The sequence below is a fragment of the Equus asinus genome, chromosome 30, assembly GCF_041296235.1.
Source record: "Equus asinus isolate D_3611 breed Donkey chromosome 30, EquAss-T2T_v2, whole genome shotgun sequence".
Classification (NCBI taxonomy): Eukaryota; Metazoa; Chordata; class Mammalia; order Perissodactyla; family Equidae; genus Equus; species Equus asinus.
This window is the reverse complement of record NC_091819.1, coordinates 15,209,786-15,231,557: the sequence shown is the minus strand read 5'-3', so window position 1 is coordinate 15,231,557 and position 21,772 is coordinate 15,209,786. Positions and strand designations below refer to the sequence as shown.

The 21,772-nt window shown below is 38.0% G+C and overlaps 1 protein-coding gene across 2 annotated transcripts in view; it reads left to right on the top strand.

Annotated features, from left to right (window-relative positions):
- Positions 1–20,185, top strand: part of GPATCH2 (G-patch domain containing 2) — a 177,595-nt gene extending 157,410 nt beyond the window's left edge. For both annotated transcript variants that reach the window (XM_044762643.2, XM_014849879.3), the window contains 2 exons: positions 6,173–6,261; positions 19,298–20,185. In XM_044762643.2, coding sequence (XP_044618578.1) covers positions 6,173–6,261; positions 19,298–19,415 — 207 coding nt within the window. In that variant the 3' untranslated portion in view covers positions 19,416–20,185. The remainder of the gene's footprint in view (positions 1–6,172; positions 6,262–19,297) is intronic.
- Positions 20,186–21,772: the final 1,587 nt, after the last annotated feature.

Genomic DNA, 21,772 nt, shown 5'->3' with positions numbered 1-21,772 from the left:
TCTGGACTCAAACTCTCTGACGGGACACTGACGGTGTTACTGCCCAAGAGGGGTCGTCTGCCCACCACAAGACATGCCAATAGTCAGGAGACAAGGTGGTAGGAGAGAAAAGGTTTTATTACGGCTTGCTAGCAAGAGGGAAGATGGCCGACTAATGTCCGAAAGAACCATCTTACAGAACGAAGACCACAGGCCAGTTACATGGGCGGCTTGCCTCTGGGTGGGGGCAGACATCTGGTCTTAGTTTCTGATAGTCTTTTGTTTTACTGGATATGCATCAGAGACCAGAGCAACGCCCTATACCCTGATCTTGCAGTTGTCATTGATGATGGTTATCAGCATAGACTCTCTGCCTGGAGGTCATCACATTCCTAAGGAACTCAAAAGAATAAAGTTATTAACTTAAAGCAGCTGGGAGCTTGTCTGGGTTAGTTAATCAGAGGTCATTCAGAGTTACAATATGGTTTCTTTTTTACAATATGGCTTCCCTTATGTCAATCTTATGTTGAGCCTATGTGAACAGGACAGATCCATCCGAAGCTGTTGAGAGGAACTGCACATGGGCAGGCAGATCACTCGACAACAGGTAATCGGAGGTTAATAGTCACAGAGTAAAGAATTGTCCCAGCATGTAGACAGTGAACAGGGTTGGGAGCCAGGAGCAGCCAATGCTTGGTCGAGGGTCTGCCGGCAGCATTAGAAAGAACCTTAATCACAAGGTTGCATTTCTCAACCAGACTTTAACATCTGGGGAATTGCAGGCAATGACCTAATTCTGATCGAACTAAGATACCAGAAAGTTTGTGTTGAAAGAGGCTAAGTCCAGAATAAAGCAAGGGCCCAGTTACTGATGCAAGAACTGAGTTCAGGGCACTGAGTTAAAACTTAAACTACCCCTTGCTAGAGTCAGGATTGTTCCAAGAGAGGGGAAATGGGCTTGAAGCAGAATGAGAAGTCAAACGACCAATGTCATAGAGAATGTGCCAGAACCAAGAGCTGGGCAAGATGTGATCCACAAAACCAAATGCAGAGGGTTCTTCCTGCACAAGAAGGGGCTTTGAAAGACAACACCGTTAAAAACAAGGACTTAATGCCATCCTAGTAGTTAAGAAATATTTATGCTTGACTGGTACTCAATACTGAGTGTGCATTTGGGTCCTAAAGGAAAAAAGCTACATACTGATGTTTACTTGTTCAGTTTAATATGTTGAGACACATTGACACCGAATAAAAGGGAGGAGAGGGTCATTTGGATCTAGAATGGGAAGCTCACACAGGACTGGATTTTCCAGCCTGCACACTTCTCTCTACCACTGGATTCTTCCTCCAGTGACACCACAGACCTGCTTCATTTCTGTGCAGCTGATGCCCTGTCCAGGCTTATATTTTTCTAACTGACAGTGAGCGTTCTTGCCAAATGCCAGGGACCATAGTCACATCTGTTTGTCTCTCCTCTGCAGCTTGTCTGAGGCTGCTTGGGAACACATTTTATCCAGAGGGCAGCTTTAACTAGGCCTAATACTCTGAAAAGCCTCTGCTGGTAAATGCGTACAATGAAGAGACAAGTTCCTATTGTCTGCTCTTTAATCTTATTGTGTTTGACACTGCCCGCTTCAGTCCTTGTCAGCCCGTGTCAAAAGCCAAGTTTTCAGGCAAGGTGGTTCTCACTAGGATTTTTTTGTTTCTGTTTTTTTGTTTGTTGACATTTTTTATTTTTTATTTTTTATTTTTCTTAGCTTTTGTCCTCCAGATAAAATGCCGTGTGTTTTGTGTTTCTACCACCACACCATTTAAAAGGCTGATGGGAAAAACCAAGCAAAGTTTGTTTCAAAAGCAAAACAAAACAGATCAAAGACTTCTTTTTGAGCTCTGCTTTTCCAATATTTAATAGGAAAGTTTTCAGAATTAGTCCACGGGAAACCATGTTTCAGATCATAACTAAGTGACAATGCTTAATCACCCATAACCAAACAGCATTATTTCTTTATCCTTTCCACTTAAATATATGTGTTTGTTTACCCCTAAGATGAAAGGTGTCCATAGCTATAGTTACCAGGTTTTGATTTCTCTCCTCCGCCGCAAGCAATTACTCAGCTGGAACAAATCCCCTGATATTGGTGGTTGGTAATTTCCTTATAGCGCGTACAAAAGGATCTTAACGTTACTTTTTTAATAACTTTGGGTCTGTTCGTAGGACAATGTATTGTCCTTCTTCAAACACCAGTGTATTGTCATTCTTCAAACACCACAGCCAAAAACAAACAAAAAACAAAAATTGCCAACCGTCACCTTGAATAGTAATCCAAGTGTTCTGCTTTGCAAAGACAAATGACTCATTCAGACTGGAGCACCAAGGCTGCCTTTCAGACATTCATTGATTTTAAATTAAAAAATAACTGCTATGTTTTACATTAAGAGTGACAACTAAATAAAAGAGTAGGTCTTACTTAGTGTTATTTGTGGCAACTCCATTCCACCTGTCTGAAGGAAAAGGGGGGAGGACAAGCCTAAATGGGGTAATCTTACTGATCAATAACCCAGACCTCTCAATGTGCCGTAGCAGATAATCAATTCTTGATAGAATTACTGAAATACAGCCAGCTGGTTTTCTTATGGCTCAGGTCTTCGGGTTCAACGTACTGACTTTATTAACTAACTTTATTCTCCTTGAATGTTTATCTCTTTTGCTTTCTGTAGTTATGTTGGGGGTGGAGGAAGAGAGTTGAATGAAAATGTTATATTCCATTTGTTCTATAAAGAGACCCAAAAGGGAATTTGGGGTCCAGCAGATGAGAAAAATGTTTAGGAGAGGGAGTTATTCCTGGAGTTTTGGGGGGTTTTTTCATCATCTTTGTAAACAGGCCTTCCTAATAATTTTTAATAGTATAAAAAAATAATAAAGTTTTAAAGGCAATATTGACTTGGGAGAATGATTTTCAAGCAATTAAAAGACTCCAGTTACATACAACTGGTGCTGGGACAATGTAGGTAGAAACCAGCAGTACTTACAGTCACAGTGAGCAGCTTCTATTGTATCAGACTTTCAAGTATTTTGTCTAATTATTTCTAAAATATATTTCTTTAGAAGGATGCTCTTGGCTCATTTTCTTTAGCTTAATTTGAGCTTTAAATGTATCTGAAAGTATGAAAACTGGGCATCATTTTTTAAATAATCCAGAATTAGGACTTCTCATCGACTGCCTTCCCACTCCTGCCCACGTCCTCACTCAGATGTGCTAACGCAAAGAAGTTTCATTGTGAGGCCACTTTGTGTTATTCGTAATTAGAGATGAATAACCACGGAGGAAATGTGTGTCTGGACTATCACAAACCTAGCTTCTCTCCTTTTCATTAACCTCAATCCTGCCTACCCCCAGCTATCTACCAGTTTCCCACGAATCTGGCCAACTTTCTCTCCTGCTGAGTGACCTTTAATGACCCCACATCAGCTCTAAAATCCAACCGCCTTGATGGAGCATATGTGGCATATATGGCCCAGGATCCAGCCCCAGCATTCTTCTTCTGTCATTATATAGTCCCTTCTCCAAACACGGCTCTCCATCCTGAAAGACTCACAATTCTCTGAACAGAACAAACTATCATTTGGAAACACTTCCGGCCACAAGTATAGAAAACCCGACCAGCAGTGGCTTACACTGTAAGAATATTCTATTTTAACAAGAGGAGCAGAAGCAGATATAGTCCACGGGTTGGTTTTCGCAGCTCAATAACACAAGGGCTACGCTTCAGAGTTCAGATTCTGACTTTATTCTGTTTTCAGAATATTACCTTCCACTCCTCCTCAGCCCTTCGGATGGCTGAGCCTGTCTGGTAAACGTTCTGCAGAAGGTAAACTCCTCCAGCCTTTTGCCAGGGAGGGGTTTCAAGAGGGATCAGAGATGTGAAAGGATAATTTTGTCCTAAAGATAAAATCGTGACTCTTTTACAGATATACCATGAACATGTGTTTGAGGTTTTGTTTAATTCATTAATTAATGAGGGAACCAGGCAGATGTTGTTATAGGTTCCAAGGAGAAGTCAAAGAATCACAAGTTTGTATGGAGTGACGAATATTGAAATGAATGGGCAAATGGACGCAAAACTGGCTTTTCCACGGGAGGGAGGGTGGGCCTTCCTCAGGACAGAATTCATTTGCATTTCTATAAACAAGAATTATTTTCCCTTGCTTTCCGTTATCTGTAACTTAGAGTTGTAAAATAGCTCCCATAGAATCAGAATGAGGTGACTGAAAGGGTACACTCTAAAAGTATCATTTTCCATTGAAGCACAAATTTTCCCTGCAAAGCAAAAAAGGTGTGTTCAATGCAACATGTTTAGAATTGTTTTAAGGCCTAAATAATAGCATCTCTAGTAATAGTTAATAAAGTCGATTATGCCTATCACTACCACCACTGTCCCTGATTATTTCATATACTTACGACGTTATCTCCCCACTCAGACATTAAAATCTTCCAATAATAGGAATTGAACATTCCATTTCTTTTCTATCTTCCATCTCCTCTTTGCTCCTCTCATTTTCTCCACCACTATGGGGTCTTACGCTAAGTCAGTAGTAGGTACTAATAAATGCTTGCCGAATAAGTGGATTTATTAACTTTATATAAAAGGGATGTGTCTTCTGTGATATTACTGTAACTTTTTAAAATTCCTGTATAGTCTTAAAAAGTAAATCTGATCATAACCATTCATTTTTCTTGGCATATGAGCCAAGGTTACACCTCAAAATCCAATAAAAATGTTACAGTTATGCATGTTAATAAACATTTTGACAAACAGGTGTCTGTATATATATATTTCTGCAAAGTTAGTCATTACTGAATGAACTAGTTTTTAAAAAACAGTTCAATAATTATAAATATTTATTCTATAACAGAGAAACAGTATGCCTCCATACAAAAGGAAGAGAAAAGTAGACAAATACCCATTTGCTATTTTCTATATTGGTGGATTTTCATGGTATATTTCTTTGATTGCTTACACCCTTTGGCTCAGCCAGCTCATTAATTGCACTTTACTTGATACCTTATAGGTAGAACTCATAATTAAAGTGATTTTACTCCCCAGTTCCAATTTTTCGCTATATTTAAACACCTGAGTGTATGTGTATAAATATATATCTGGGTGTTTACCTGAACTAATTTTTTCCTTTTAAGTTTTTCTCTAATAATCTGGTGGTTTTCAAATTGAGTTTGATAAAACTTCAGGGTACTACCAAATATCTCTATGACTTACTAAAAGGACATGTGCTACAATAAACACGCTTCATTTATTTCTGCTTCGTGATCCCCAGACACTGTCCCAACTCCACATCAGGGATTTTGATCCAGGAAATGAACACAGAGTCCTATAGCTTGGACGGTTTGAGGACTTTTAAGTCCTTTCTATCTCTGTATTCATTTTTGTTGATTCCCGCTTGGGACATTTCTAATTTTTCCAAAACTCTTTAATTTAGGAGTCCATAATTAGGCAGAATAATCTAACTAGTTGCAAGAATAGCAGAAGGTCCGCTTCTCAGTTCTTATATATCGTGTCTTTACAAACATAATCCAATAGCCAGTTAACCTGTTTAGTACCGGTAGACCAGCATTAATGCATTCAAATTATGTGTCCTCACCTAGCTAATAAACAATTAACTAAAGAATTCTAAGCATATGATTTATAAGGGAGAACATCACTATTTCCTTCTATCTATTTAAAATGTTTTAAGAGAATTCACTGCCACCTAATATCCTAAAAGAAATTGATCATACTTTTCCTGTAATAAATGTTGTTCTGACAGTAAAGCATTAGTAACCAATTGATAACCTAGCAACAATATTGTGATCTCTTTAGATAATTAATCTTAGCTATTTTCCTGTCAGAAGCAACAGTGCTTGATTTTATGTTGAGCCAGAAAGATTGCCAGTTTTGAAAATTAAAAAGCATTCCTTTTATATTATTCATTCCAGTAACAATTTATGATGGCACATTTAGCTGCTTAACGCTTGTCAACAAACGTAATTATGTTTCGATATAAGCAAGATTGGTGGTTTTACTATGCTGCTCCATCTTTGTTGAGAATGTTTTGATTTAGCTTCAGATTATACAAGCTGTGTATTTATGTGGCATTTTTTCCTCTTTGTTAATAGTTTTTTCTGATAATTACTTGTAGGCAAACAAGCATGCATTTAGGATCCTTATGCACGGGAGATATCAAACGGAGAAGAAAAGCTGCGCCATTGCCTGGACCTTCTATAGCAGGTAAAAGAAAAAGAGCATGGGGCGGGACCCAAATAGAAAGTTCATAAATTATCAAGAATAAAATACCGATAATTCTTAATCACTTGCATTGAAGAAGAGGCAGAGTTATGAGAAACTAGGAAATCATTTGCATTTGGTGTCGGGATGTATTGCATGTTCCTTGTGTAGATTTTTTAGGCAGCCGATCAATAAAGTATTTGCTACACACCTGCCCAAATGCAAGACTTTGTGCGAGATACTGAAGGACCCAGAAACTTCAAAGGCTGTGTCTTTGACCTCAAGAAATTTATAGACTTACTGGGAAAATAAGGCATAAATGGACAAAAAGGCAAATAACCACAGAAGAGATGAATAGTAATAAATTCCAAAGTCTAGGAGCAACTTCAAAACACAAGGCCCATGTTGTAGTGAATGGAAACTGGCCATGAATGTGGCACTCTGGTTTCTAGTCCCCATTCTGCAGATTCATCTTTTCTTATTTAGACAACATTAGCATTAGAGTGAAAAATCTGTCATCATTTCCACGTCAAAAGTCGTGTCATTCCAATGAATGTGGTAGAGAGGAAACCATGCTGAGCAGAGAAGTTACCAGACCAGAGGGGACAGGACGCCTTGCTGGAAGGGCAAAGACTCAAGCTGGGTAGTGAAGGAAATGAGTAACAGGAGTATGTATTGCAAAATTTCATGCAAGAGCAATGGTAAGGGAGGCAGAGATAAAAACCAGTGATAGGAAGAAGCCAGCAAGGCATTAAAACGTAGACACCCAAGTAGGAATAAACAACAATTAACCATAATGGATTTGTGATGCAGCAAGCTGACTAGGAGGAAATGTTTTCGGTGTAGATCCTTGATCAGTTTCAAAGAATAATAGCCTTGGCCTGTTGCCTGGGACCCTTAACCATTCAGATTCATAAACTTTCTCTTAACTCCATTTGGGAAACCTTTTATAGGAAAAGTTATTTTTTCCATGATTAATTATAGAATATGAAAATAAGATTCATGTCAACATAAGAGTAAGCAGTGAGGAGGGGGAAAAATATTTATGTGTATGTATGTATCTTGACATGGTGATTTCAAAGGAAATAAAAGATGTGAAGCTTAAATTCTCTATTTCGGGAACTATCTCGTAGTTGAGCATGACAAAACTGAGGAGTAACTTACAGCTGAAGCATTCATAACACAGTTGTCCCATCCATCAAAAGGGCTACATTATGAAACTAAGCATGTAGTTATAAGCATAATATCTGCTCTTCATTTTCTAGCTGTATCAAATTTCCAGAATTTGGAAGTAGGAAATACCTGCTTATATTACACCATAAAACTAAGATTCAGAAAAGTGTTAGGCTGTTCTTCGCTACCTAAGAAGACATGAATATTGAATGGCAAAGGAAAGTTTCAAGCCCACACCGCATAACTCCTAAACCCATGTTCTTTCCATGACAACATAGTTATGGCCTTCTTGTAAGAATCTATATGTAAAGACTGTCTTAGTTAATATCTTTACTTGAACCCACTATGACATGTCTTAGGTTTCATAGAAGATTTATTCTAAATATTGCTATGTAGAGATACAGAACATTCGTTAGAATATTTCTGATACATCTCTTTATACAGGAACATGTAGCCACTTAGATCGAATACATGTCATAAGTTCTTCAATTCAAATCTTTCATGAGGCAGGTATAGGATTCTTTAATATCCCCATTCCAGCTGAATGGTCCCCTGAATTCTCGTATCTTTCAATGATTCAAACATTAGTGGCAGAAATAGTACAAGAACAATCTTAGCAATGTGACTAAAGCACCTTAGTGCCAGCCATCAGAAAGAGAGAGTATCAGGGTCAGGTCCTAACACTCAGAACATATGTGAAGTGAGAAGGAAAAAGCATAATGGTTGAGGAGAGGATAATATAATTATTTCTACAAGGTGATTTTGATGTTACAACTCAATAGCATCTGAGGAAATCATTTCTACAGAGTACGGGTATAAACATTAAACTTTAGCCTAAAACATTCATAAGCTCACACCAGTCTATTCCAGATGTTATATTTCAAAACGGTTGTGATTCTCTTAAGATTCAGGATTTTTGATCATAATACTAGATTTTTTACTTAAAGAATAAAATTCGTAGAAATTGAATGCATTTTTGTAATTACTCAAAAAGCAGCAGAGTAGGAGAATTGTGTTACTCATTTTCAATGCATTTTTTTAAATCCATGCGTAACTGCTCCTCTCAAAGAGGAAGAGAATGAAGTTATTTAAAAGTCTTCAGTTTTAAAAAGAATATTTTCTAATACTAGTGAAGCAACTCTAAGGTGAAGATTATTATCAGAATTCAAGTAAGAAATGCTTTTGCATAAATACACTTTGATAATGAGGTTATGAATCCTAGATTATCTCATCTTTGAAAATTATAATTTTCAAATTCTGGAATATAGTCAGTCGCATAATAAAGAGTCAGTTTTATTTGTAAGCTTCCCAAATTGAGTTAGCCTGTAGAATTATTTTAAACAGAATATTCTCACCATTTTATTTAGGCCCTTGCAGACCTCCCAAAAATCACATTGAATTGAGACATATTTTCACAGTTCCTTCTGCCTTTATTGAACATTCAGTCTAAGCTGGAAAAATGCAGGTGAAGATAACTTCTCTCGTTTGAAACAGGGAATAAAAGGCTGACAGCTTGAATATTGTTTAATGATCCTGTCTGATTTATATGTGAAATATTAGGCGGTCAAACAGCAGGTTTAGAAAAGATTTACCAAAAAATTGTCAGAAAACTATAATTAGCACTTTGACTTTATAATCCCATACTGAGTTTATACAACAATTTAAGACTCTGAAGATAAGTTATGTATTGTATGCATAATAGTATTTTTTAAAAACATTTAAAGTGCCTTATGAAATTAATCACCCCAAATCTGATCTTTACCTGCTAGTGTATTGAAAATTTTAATCACCCTGTTTTAACAATAGCACTGAAGCATCATTTCAGTCGCTTTATAAGGCTATGGACTAGCCAGCAGTGTTATCGGTTGAACATTTATTAATTGTGACAGGAACACCAGATTTATTTCACTGCTTTTGCTTATTTACTGCTCTTTCACCTTTGTATTTTGTATTGACAAAGTAAAATGAATATTGATAAGGTTAGATATTGATTTTTAAATGTATGGCTTGTTCTCTGCCTCATTCAAAGTCACATACCAAAAGATAGTGGATGTCTCAGTAGCAAAGGATGTAGATTTACTATTATAAAATTGAGAACTGTTGAAGCAAGGAGGCTTGCCAGCAGAATGCATTTTATAGTTTGAAAAATGTCATCTGTAAAGGTGAAGAAAAGCAGTGAACAGAATAGGAATATTATTAACACATTTTTAAAAGGCAGTCAGCAATGTCGCTTCTGGTCTTTGTTTTTGGTGGAAGTCATAGCTGATTGAGATTTTCATAGGAAAAAGATTTAACTATGCTTATGGAGATATTGTAGCTATTACATTTTTTAAAAAATGTTTTTCCACTATACATTACTAAATTCACTGTTCTCCACAATTAGTATTTACTATTATTATTTTGCTTTCTATTGAAATAATATCCTAGGGAAAATATTCATCATAGTAAGTCAACCTTTTTTCTGTACATTTTAAATTATGCAAAAAGATGCCAATTGAAGTTTAATATCTCAATGTAGATACTGCTCCAGGGTAACTGTGTTTTCATGGACATGCAAGTTCTTGGCAAGAGGTTGTATTGCAGCTTTTTGTGGCTTTTCAACTTTTTCCTTTGCATCTCACTGATATTTCAATAATAAAATAATCTTTATGAATATTTAAGGCAGTAAAGGCAGGTTGTAAATCATAATAGATGATGATTTTTAGAAGGCGTGCTTTTAATTAAAAGTCATACTGCACATAATCAAGAAATGTTTGGGGGCGAGCCCAGTTGTGTAGTGGTCAGGTTCGTGCACTCTGCTTTGACAGCCTAGTGTTCACAGGTTCAGATCCAACACTGCACATAATCAAGAAATGTTTGGGGGCGAGCCCAGTTGTGTAGTGGTCAAGTTCGTGCACTCTGCTTTGACAGCCTAGTGTTCACAGGTTCAGATCCGAGGTGCGGACCTACACACCACTCATCAAGCCATGCTGTGGCAGCGTCCCACATACAAAATAGAGGAAGACTGGCAAAGATGTTAGCTCAGGGACAGTTTTCCTCAAGCAAAAAGAGGAGCATTGGCAACACATGTTAACTCAGGGCCAATCTTCCTAACCAAAAGAAAGAAAGAAAGGTTTGATGTAACCAAGCTCCTTTTCAGGATGCTATATGTCTTAAGTTCAAATTTATCTGGTCGATAATTATATTTTTACTTCTTTTATCACTGAATCTGTATGACTACTGTAGATTATCTTATCTTTTCCAGGATTTTAAAAGGGGCAGACTTTTGGGGGGGATTGTTGTTATTAATTTGGAAACTAAACTATATCTGAACACATAAGAAAAGCCAAGGAAATATATAACCCTCCACCTCTTGATACATGAACCACCAAACTACCTTTCAGTTATAGTAGCATCTTAAATAGCTCTCCATTAGCATTTGGCACAAGAATCACTTAACAAGAGGGTAAGCAACATATTAGATAGAAAATAACTTCTGTTCCTGACAATATGAAAGACTAAATAATGAGAAAATACTCAACTACAGAATGCCTGGACATGCTGAGCAAAATGTAAAGCCATCTTTTTACATGCATAGCTGAAACTGCAGGAAAGAAAGAGAAATATTCAAGACCAAAAGTGGTCCTTAGCAGCCACCGTGCCCATGCCCAGTTTTGCCAATAAGTTAGTGCCCCACCTGGGAAGGGAGCCAAGCTGGAGAACTGAGTGTAAGGCTCCTTATCACACCAGAACCTCTGAAAAGCTCTATCCTCAGAAAAGGGCATACTAGAAACCAAAGTCCACATTCCCCCTCCTCCCACCCCCTGCCAGGCACAGGAAAATAAAGAATCTTGTTTCCACCTGGGCTCCAAGCAGAAAATTCTGAAGATTTGTAACCAAGAGCCTACCCTCACATGAGTTTCTAGTTTAAAATTACACCAAGCCAAAAAATTAATATAAAAACTGGCCTTTAGAGGCTGGCCCCCATTGCTGAGTGGTTAAGTTCAGACACTCCACCTTGGTAGCCCAGGGTTCGCCAGTTTGGATCCTGGGCATGGACCTACATACCGCCCATCAAGCCATGCTGTGGTGGCATCCCACACAGCTGTAATGACTTACAATGAAGGTATCCAACTATGTACTGGGGCTTTGGGGAGAAAAAAACAAAGAGGAAGATTGGCAACAGATGTTAGCTAGGGCCAATCTTCCTCACCAAAAAAGTATACCTTAAAAAAAAACTAATCTTTGAAGCAAATGCAAAACCATTCTAGTGGTACTTGCCTTCAACCAAGTCTCAAGAATCACCACAAATGAAAACCTACTGAAGAGGACCTCATAAACCAAAACCGAAAGAAAAAAAAACAATAGTTATAAAAACAGATTCAAAAATGAAAGGGAATAACTGGAGAAAAAATAAGACAGAAGTGGTAAAAAACAAAGTAGAAAATTGAGATTATTTATTATGAAAAAAATCTCAAAAATTGTAAGTTCACTGGGTAGGTTCAACAGCAGATTAGATACAGCTGAAATAAACAGTGACTTTTAAGAGCAGTCACAAACAAGCTAAAAGAAGGTCAGGGGGATAAAAATACGTAAAGTATAAAAGAGTAGCTGTGGGACTAGAAAGACAGTGAAGTTGAACATATGTCTGATAGAACTTCCCGAAGGAGTAGAAAGAATAGGGAGATGCAGTATGCCGTGAGAATATTGACAGAATTCAATGAGAATGACAGAATTTTTACAACTGAAGAAAAATGTGAACCTTCATATTTAAAGAGTACAAGTCTTTATCAGGAAATAGTAAATATAAAGTCATACCTGGCACATTGTAATAAAAATTCAGATCACTAAAGACAAAGAAAAGAACTGAAAAGCACCGAAGGAGAAAAGATATAATCCAATAATCTACATAGAAATGAAATTACACTGGTAGAAAACTTAAAAACAGCAGTATAGTCCAGAAGATGAGATAATATTTTTAAAGTGCAGACATAAAATAGCTGAGTCAATCTAGAGTTTTATATCCAGTTAAACCATTTCCCAAGAGTGAGGATGAAATAAGACATTTTTAGTTGAAGACCCATTATTCCTAAATTTAATACATCATGTAGAAGAAAACAGAATCCATAAAAAAAAGATGAAAACCAAGAAAGAATTGTCAGCAAAGAAATGGTTAAACATGTGCGTAAAGCTAAACTGATATTGAACATATAAAAGTAATAATGATGGTGACCATGACCATGAAAATGATTAATTTTGATATATAAAAGGAAGATGGAACCAAAACTATGGACACAATATGTAAAATGTGAGGGAATAATAAGTCAGATATGCATGTTGACATTTAAAGGTAATGACCAAAAGAATAGAAATATAACGTATAATTTTCAAGCTAGTATAAGCAAGCAATAGATGCCAGAAAGGAGGAAACAAAAATGTAGAGAAGTCCACAAAAATGTAGAGAAACGCACAGTAAATAGCATTAAATAATATAATAGAAATAAATCCAGACATATCAATAATCACAATAAATGTAAATGGAATAAATGTATCAGTTAAATTCAGGGATTATCATAATGGACAAAAGAACAAAACCCAGTGTATGCTGTTCACAATAAATACAGGTTAGCACTTAGGTTGTAATTTAAATTCCAGCCAGAGGAAACTAGAGTGGCTGGATTTATAACAAACAAAATGAATCTTTAGGATTTCAGGAGAGTTGAAACACTCTCTTCAGACAGACTTGCTATGCTAGTTTAAACTAGTAATTTTTCCAGAAGTTTGAAAGTTGGGAACAGAACAAAATCTCAGTCATTTGGGAAAATATGACAGAATAAATGACATAGTGGAAAATATTGGTGATGTAATATTTTAAGTTCAGTGTCCAGCCAGTGAAAGGGTGGCATTTGGGTCGAAATATCCTAAGTTCTAACTTGGACACCTTTTAGCCAGTTGACTTTGGGTAGGTGTGTTACCTCTTAAAACCTCAGTTTCATCTGTAAAACGGAGCCAATGATACCTGCCTTTCAGGTTGTCAAGGAAGATCAAAAGAAATGATGGATATGGAAGTATTTGCAGTCTCTAAGAGCTTGCAGACATCATTATATTTTGCTATCCAGTGTATGGGCGCTGTACCTTGTTCAAATGCAAATTGAGAGGAGTTAGTATTCCAGTTCATCTATAACCCAACTAATTTTTTTAAAAAATTATTTGAAACATCATCTCCACTAAAATTGTTTGCTTGCCATTAATTCTCATAGGGAGGCCGTGCTTAACCAGTCTTCGAATCTTAGCTTTCTATACGGTCATGGTCAAGTTATTTCATCTCTCTGAGGCTCATTATAGTTCCCACCCTGCACAGTTGTGATGAGGAATGGAGATAATGAATGTCATATGCCTAACAAGTAAACCGCGTGCCTGGTACCTAGTAGACAGACCATAAATGGTCCTGATTATATTGTAACAATGTTACAGTGTTACGATCTGTGTGCCTCCAGAACCAATACAGTTTTAAGATTTTTTTAGTTTTTTGAAAACACTGTTCTTTGATACGTAATCATTCCATAAGAAATATGTCTGTATAACCAAAATATCTGTTAATAAAAAGACTTCTGGGTGGGTGTGGGGAGGGTAAAATGGGTAAAGGAGGTCAATTGTATGGTGATGCGTGGAAACTAGACTTTTGGTGGTGAACATGCTGTAGTGTGTACAGATGTCAAATTATAATGTTGTGCACCTGAAACCTATATATTATTCTAAACTGGTGTTACCTCAATAAAAATAAAATTAAATAAATGAAAACACTCCCTTCTCTAAACATGTCAATACAGGTCTTATCTTTCATTCTCTATTCTGCAAAGTTTTCATGACTTAAGAAAAAAAGCAAGAAACTGCTTTTACATTAAATTTTCGTTATTTAAAAAGTAAGTGGGGGCCAGCCCGGTGGCACAGTGGTTAAGTTCGCATGTTCTGCTTTGGCGGCCTGGGGTTTGCCAGTTCGGATCCCGGGTGTGGACATGCCACCACTTGTCAAGCCATGCTGTGGCAGGCGTCCCACATAAAATGGAGGAAGATGGGTACGAATGTTAGCTCAATGTTAGCTCAGGGCCAGTCTTCCTCAACAAAAAGGATTGGCAGCAGATGTTAGCTCAGGGCTAATCTTCCTCAAAAAAAAAAAAAAAAGTAAGTGTCTTATATTTGTAAGGAGCTAACTATTGGAACGGATTTTATTTAACAAAATTCACATGAAAACCATCTGCAATATTGCAGATAAAATGTAGAATGGTCAGAATTAGTGAGGCTTTTCCTTATTAATGCAATGATTAAAACATTTAACAAAGAGTGGTAGCACCTACCGCTTTCTCACACCTCAAACTGGGCTGAATGCTGTTTCGTAACCGTAATCAAAAACTCCTGTCCCTAAGTTAGTTACTGAGAACAGACAACAGTGCTATAACTCGCAATTTTAATAACATGGCTAATAATAACAGCTCTGCCTTCGGCTGGCTAGTAAAGTCATGGGGAAAGGAGGATGGGATGAAAGAGGGCGCAGGAACACTGAAGGCACGCCTTCTGAATACAGGGTAGGGACTGAGCGAGTGCATGAGCTGTGATGTGGGAAGCAGCATGTGTCACCTCCCCTTCCATTGGCTGTTTATCCAACATCAATACAACACTTTAGGAGCCAAATTACTAAACAAGCTGCCAATTAGGCTTGCAGTCAGCTGGATAGATTAGCAGCTAAGAGAGGCCGATACAAGATTTTCATCTCTTGAGCCAATTACGCAAGTGAATTACCATCCACAATACTCTGTGGAAGATTTGAGGGGGAAGGACCAGACCGACTCCGCTGTAATAGATATAAGAGATCCAGCATAAGGGGGGCTGGAGCGGGAGCCTGCGGAAGGGTTAGCGGGCTGTGTATTGCTAAAATTGCCCGAGCAGGAGGATAGCGTTCTAGGAAAGGACTTAAAGGATTTATCGCTGCCAGGAGCCAAAGAAAAGGAAATTATGGTTGTAGGATGCTGTGCTGAGACTGAGGTGTTCCACTCCCAAGCCTTAATCTCATCAAAGAAGGATGAGAGAGCAACAGTAGGTCTCACTCTAGAATCATTTTCTGTGAAAAATGAAGTATCTGGGGTTTTTTTAAGGTTGTATAGAAAAGCCCTTGTTTTGCTTTTTTTTCAGGAATCCGTGTTTCTGTGTGGAAAGATGTAGCATTTAAGAAATTAAATGTTCCTCCTCCTTTCTTTTTATTGTTTTTCTTCAAAGAACAAGATAATGCTTTGTTTTATCTTACTCATTCTCTTTTATCTTCATTTAGAAGAGAAAGGAAACGAGTGTTACAAAAGAGAGAGAGAATGGATTCTTTTCCACCTGTATAAAAACACAAGCCTGGGAGGAGTTGGGTGGACAATCCCACCACCAGGCTTGAAATAGCAACATTTTAAAGTTATGATAGTGAAATGAATTACCATTTGCTGTTCCCTTTAGAACTGAGAATTGACCGCATTTAGCAATTTTTGCAGAGATGTTTTAAATTGACCTCATATTTTTTCTTAAATATTAAACAAATTTTAGACCTGAATTTTTGCAAGCTCTTGTATCAAAACTATGGTTAAACAGATGTGTCACCCAGAGCAGCATTAGACCTCCAATCTGATTCTAGCTTACAGATGGAATTAAATTAATTCATGGCAATCACTGAAAAATCAGAGAGATAGGACAAAATGTTAGTGGGCTGTTGAAGCTGACATACCTGATCAGCAGCTGTTCAAGAAAAAAATTAGATGCCTAGTGGTCTGCCTTTATTGCCACCATAATCGTAACTTCAAAATAAAAATTGCTTTTTTTGTTATGACATTAAGCAAGAATTCTCACAAAAGGCTTTTCTTTGTTTTGTTTTCTAATTGAGGTCCGTTTTCTGTTTTTTATATATATGTATATTTTTATATGTTTAAATATATATATAAAGTCTCTATATGCGTATTTTGCCCTGGTCAAGCAGTAAATAATGTAAGTCAAGAATTTTTCTTTGACACTACTTGTTGCCATTCAAGCTGTTCGCAATTGAAGGTTTTTTCTTTTTTTTTATTTTTTTCCTTTTTCTCCCCAAAGTCCCCCAGTACATAGTTGTATATTCTTCGTTGTGGGTCCTTCTAGTTGTGGCATGTGGGACGCTGCCTCAGCGTGGTTTGATGAGCAGTGCCATGTCCGCGCCCAGGATTCGAACCGACGAAACACTGGGCCGCCTGCAGCGGAGCACGCGAACTTAACCACTCAGCCACGGGGCCAGCCCCAAGGTTTTTGCTATTACATGTTGAGATACTTGTTTCGATGAGCTAAGAACCAATTTGACAAACCCGAAGGCAACTCATGATTGTGGTAACCCAGTTCTTACTCACGATAATGAATTTAGTAAATGACAACAATGTATTCAATTCTCAGTCCTAAAATGCACTGAAGATTGAGAATATGAAAATGTTCCATAAAGGGCTTTGAAAGTTCATTGGTGATTACTCTATAATAAATAAGAGTTTTGGTAATTAAAACTCATCTCTAGCGCTTTGCAGAGTCGTTCTTCTACAGGTCAGAATCAGGAGGAACAGTCCACTTGCTATTCCCCAGAACGCCAGCTACAGTTTACCAGATAAGATTACTGTTGGTTCAACCCTGACATGTCTCTTATTATTATTTTTTACTGTGAAATACATATACCAAAGGATACATGGAAATGTATAGGTGCACTTTAAAGAACAGTGATAAATTGGCCATTTGTGTAACCACCACTCAAGCCAAGAAACAGAACACTATGCTCTGCAGTCCCATTGGTAATATTTTTGTTATTGTTATTGATGACTGAGGATCCTTCTGTGCCTTGTGTCACCATCTTAAACATAGTCTTAGAGAAGGAGTAGGACAGAGAGTCCCAAATTTGGGGGGAGGTAGGAGTCGGGTAGAAGATGCTGACATAATCCCCAGTGGGGGAGGAAACATTGATGATGATGGGGATGTGAGTTGGTGCTAAAGAGACATCTGACTCACAAGCCTTTGAGAGTCGTGAATGATTCTGTCAACAACCCTCAAACTGTCTCGGAAGACACAGCCCACATTTCAGAGCAGAAATATGCTGGAGCACAGGCATCCTGCCCATCTCTGAAAAGTGAGACATCTTTCTCCCTGGAGGCCGAGGGAGGGAAGGGTGGGCAAATGCTACACCCCTGTACGTTTGTGGCCTCCGAGTTCTGCAGCAGACGTCATGGGAAGCCCTGGTGTAGGAGACTGGGCTGAATATGTTCTCACTGAAACAAAGGTGGTTTTCAGCTACCCTCACCTCTTTTTTCCTAAACAATATCCAATATTTGTTTGATGATCGCTTCGTTCTACTGCAAGGGGAGTAATCACAAGAACAGCTCTGGTAATTGAGAGTTCTGATCGCTTATATCTGGTTAGCTCCAGATTGGCTCTATTCTGTTTTCATACACCATAATGTAATAGGCGCTGCTAGAGAAAGAACAGAAATGGATCACTCACGGAGAGCCAGCCTGTGCCACAACGGGGGCGGGCAGACCAAGGCCAAGCCTGCGGCTGGAGGAAGCAGCCCAGGTTCTTGAGATTCCTTGACTTTTACAGCATTTGTTCATTTCTCAATCCTTCGACGTTAGATATTTAGTGCTTCTACGTTTTCCCCTAGAATCAAATATATGGTATATGTGTTCTTTTACCGTAAGAGCCGCCAAAAAAGTGTAAATTAAAAATCACTCTTTGAAAATGTCACCAAATAGAAAACGCCTAAAATAGGTGCATCTCTCAGTTGTCTTTGCTAAGAAAATAGGGAAAACAACAGCAGTTTCTGTATTTCATGTTAAGCTCTAGCCAATCTCTTTTCCAAAATAAGGAATGAAAGTAAGTAGGGGTGGGAGGGAGGGAAATAGGAAGGAGACTATTTTATATGTAAGTCTAATATTATTTTGCTCGATTTTTCCCTCCTTGCCTACTTCTGTAGTCAATAAAACATAGAAATGGATGGGGCCAGCCCAGTGACTTAGTGGTTAAGTTCTTGCACTCTGCTTCGGCAGCCCGGGGTTCGCAGGTTCAGATCCCACACACAGACCTACACACCACTCATCAAGCCATGCTGTGGTGGCATCCCACATACAAAATAGAGGAAGATTGGCATGGGTGTTAGCTCAGTGACAATCTCCCTGAAGCAAAAAGAGGAAGATTAGCAACAGATGTTAGCTCAGGGCCAATCTTCCTCGCCAAAAAAAACTCCACAAAAAACATAGAAATGGAAGGAGGAAGAGGAATGGAATTAAAGGATGCATGTGTTCCAGACTGAATAATAAATAACAAGAACAGGATTATAAGAATGCAAAATCCCAGGAATTAAGGATGCCCATCAATTATGCATTTTCTTTGCTTTGGTTTTAGTTTTGGTTTTATTGAATGTCAAGGCCCTGAGCAAATGTAAGATATTATGCTGTAAGTTGGTGATTTTCAGAAATATCTATGAGGCTAACATGGTGGTGAAAATAAGTCTCTTGGTGGAGTCCTTTGTCATTTACTGAGAACTTGCTTTTCATACGTGATCTCATCTGACCCCTACAACTTTGTGAGTAGCCAGAGCAGGTCGTATTACGCCTGTTCTACAGATGAGAACACGGAAGAGGTTAAATAACTTAGCTACTGAGCGGAAGATCTGAGACTCTAACCAAGGTCTGTTTTTCCATTGATTCCTCTACCACAACAAGCTACTTATCTAAAGATGAATAAACGACCCTCCTGCGGCCCTCATTGAAAGAAAAACTTGGGAGAACGTGGTTTTCTCAACCTGAGAGGATCTTCAGCTTCCATACTAATGTTTTGCGTCATTTTATAATTTCAGGAATTGTAGGAGAAAACGCACAGCCAATCCTAGAAAACAACATTGGAAATCGAATGCTCCAGAACATGGGCTGGACCCCTGGATCAGGGCTTGGACGAGATGGCAAGGGGATCGCTGAGCCAATTCAAGCCATGCAGAGGCCAAAAGGACTAGGACTCGGGTTTCCTCTATCAAAAAGCACTCCCTCAGCCGCGACCCCCAGTTCAGGAAAATCCGCCTAAGAAGAACAGCAAAGAAGAAATATTTTACAATTTTTATTTGCTATATATATCCCATTGTTCTCAGATTACACCATAGCTTCTGTTTTTGAAGCAGAAATCTACATTGCCTCCAACTCGTCACCCCATCTTCCTGATTGCACACAGTCCTGCTTGCCACCGTGATAGAAACGGGATTTCATCACAATCCATGGTGCTAAAGTGAAAACCGTTACCTTTTCAAATTTGTCAGCGATTTTCAGCTATTTCTAGGTATAAAGAACAGCTCGTTTCTCTTATTTATTTTGATCTCATATGTCAGTGATTTCTAACGCTGTAGCTTGATTCATCCGTGTACGTGTGTGTGCGCGATGCCCAAGCAAATGGAAGCACGCCCACAGGTTTCTAAACTGGGATAGGCCGGACGGGGTTGTGTTTCACATCATCCCCATCCATTGTAACTCACAAGACCCGTCATCTCATCAGTGAAGTGCTGAGCACATCTTTGTTTGAAAGGCTTGCCAATTTCATAATCTTTGAATTTGGCTTTTTCGTGAGGATTCTCTGATGGGGTGATACCCACTAATCTTCTATCCTTGGACGATGTAGTATGAAGTTCCCAGTTGATAAACAGCAATTAATGTTTCCCTCTGACCTTTTGGCAAAAATAAACCTCATTGTTGTCACCAGAGTGCCCTCAACATTACTTTAATGCAGATTTTACAAATTTTACCTCATTTAGAACATAAAATAATTATTGAAAGAAAAATGTATTTTTAAAATTCACCGTGACTGAGCTATAAATTCTATTAATCTAGACTTACTTCTACCTCTCTCTTCCCAAAGGTTGGTATTTTTTTAAGATCAACTCAACTGTAGTAACACTCATGTTAAATCTTAACCGTCAAAATAAGTTATTAGAATATCGAATCAATTTATTTGAAGATTTAAATGGCTCTCCCAAGAATTCAGATTTCTGGCAATGATCCAGCCCATTTGCAAGGTGAACAAGAAAATGAATGGTAATGATTTGCCCTTTCTAACATCTAAGGAGTTACTCTAAAACCAAGCAAAACAAGTCATTTTTATTGTGTGCCTAGTACTGTTATTTCTGAATCATCTGCTTCGTGATGTCAGAGTTTCTAGATTGCTCTTAGTTTAGAAGTTGATTTCTTATCACCTTCATTATTAAGGACTAGTAACAATATTCTATTTATAATGGCCTTTATTGGTTGAGTAAAGGCCAAGATAACACATGTGAATTACCTTTCAAATGCGTTTTTTTTTAAGGCTTTATTTTTTTAGAGCATTTTTAGGTTCAAAATTAAGGGGAAGGTATAGAGATTTCCCATATATCCCCCCATCTCCCCCATTACCAACATCCCCCACCAGAGTAGTAGTTGTTAGAATTGATGAACCTGCATTGACACATCATAATCATCCACAGTCCACACTTTACATTACAGTTCACTCTTGGTGGTGTACATTCTGTGGGTTTGGACAAATATATAATGACATGGATCCACCACTATAATATCAGAAGTGTAGTTTTGCTGCCCTAAAATTCCTCTATGCTCCACTCTAATAGGTTTTTGAAAATTTGTAAGTCTCCAAGAGTTTTTTAAAGGGGGAGAAGGGGGTTTGTGCATGTAACAGACCATTTCCAGGGGGTCCCCTAAAGAAAGTACTGCCCGTTAGGGAGAGGAAGGTCAGCCTGGTATTTGCAAGCCTTGCTGGTTTGCGAAATGTACACATTTCTTTTAAGAATTATGTTCCTTCCTGGGAGATTGCAGTCAGAGGACGGGTTGGTTACAGACTACCAGGTGAGTGGCTCTTTTGAAACATTCTTATTGGATAAAGTAACCCTGTTGTATGATTATTTTCCACAAGTTTGTCACTTAGAAATTTGCCATTTTTAGAAAATGCTTTATGTTGAATTCTCATTCTGTCTATGTAAGGGGAAAAAACTGGGGGAAATTGTCTATATACTGGCTTAAAACTTCTTTCTGGTAATATAGAGGGCTCTAGGGTCTAGTCAAAAGATTCTTTTTCAATTCCATTGCCTGAAAATCTTCTAAAATCATTGAATTTTGAAAAGCTGAAGTTGGAGCCACTGATAACACACAATAAGGTCATTATAAGACTCGTCCCAAATTGCTGAGGACTTGACTGTTGTTTGTCATTTCATCATGTTCTAACCCTCATAGTGAGAAAGAAGAGAACTTAGACCAACTGGAATGGGGGACTCCTTAATTAAATATTGCAGTCTTTATGAATA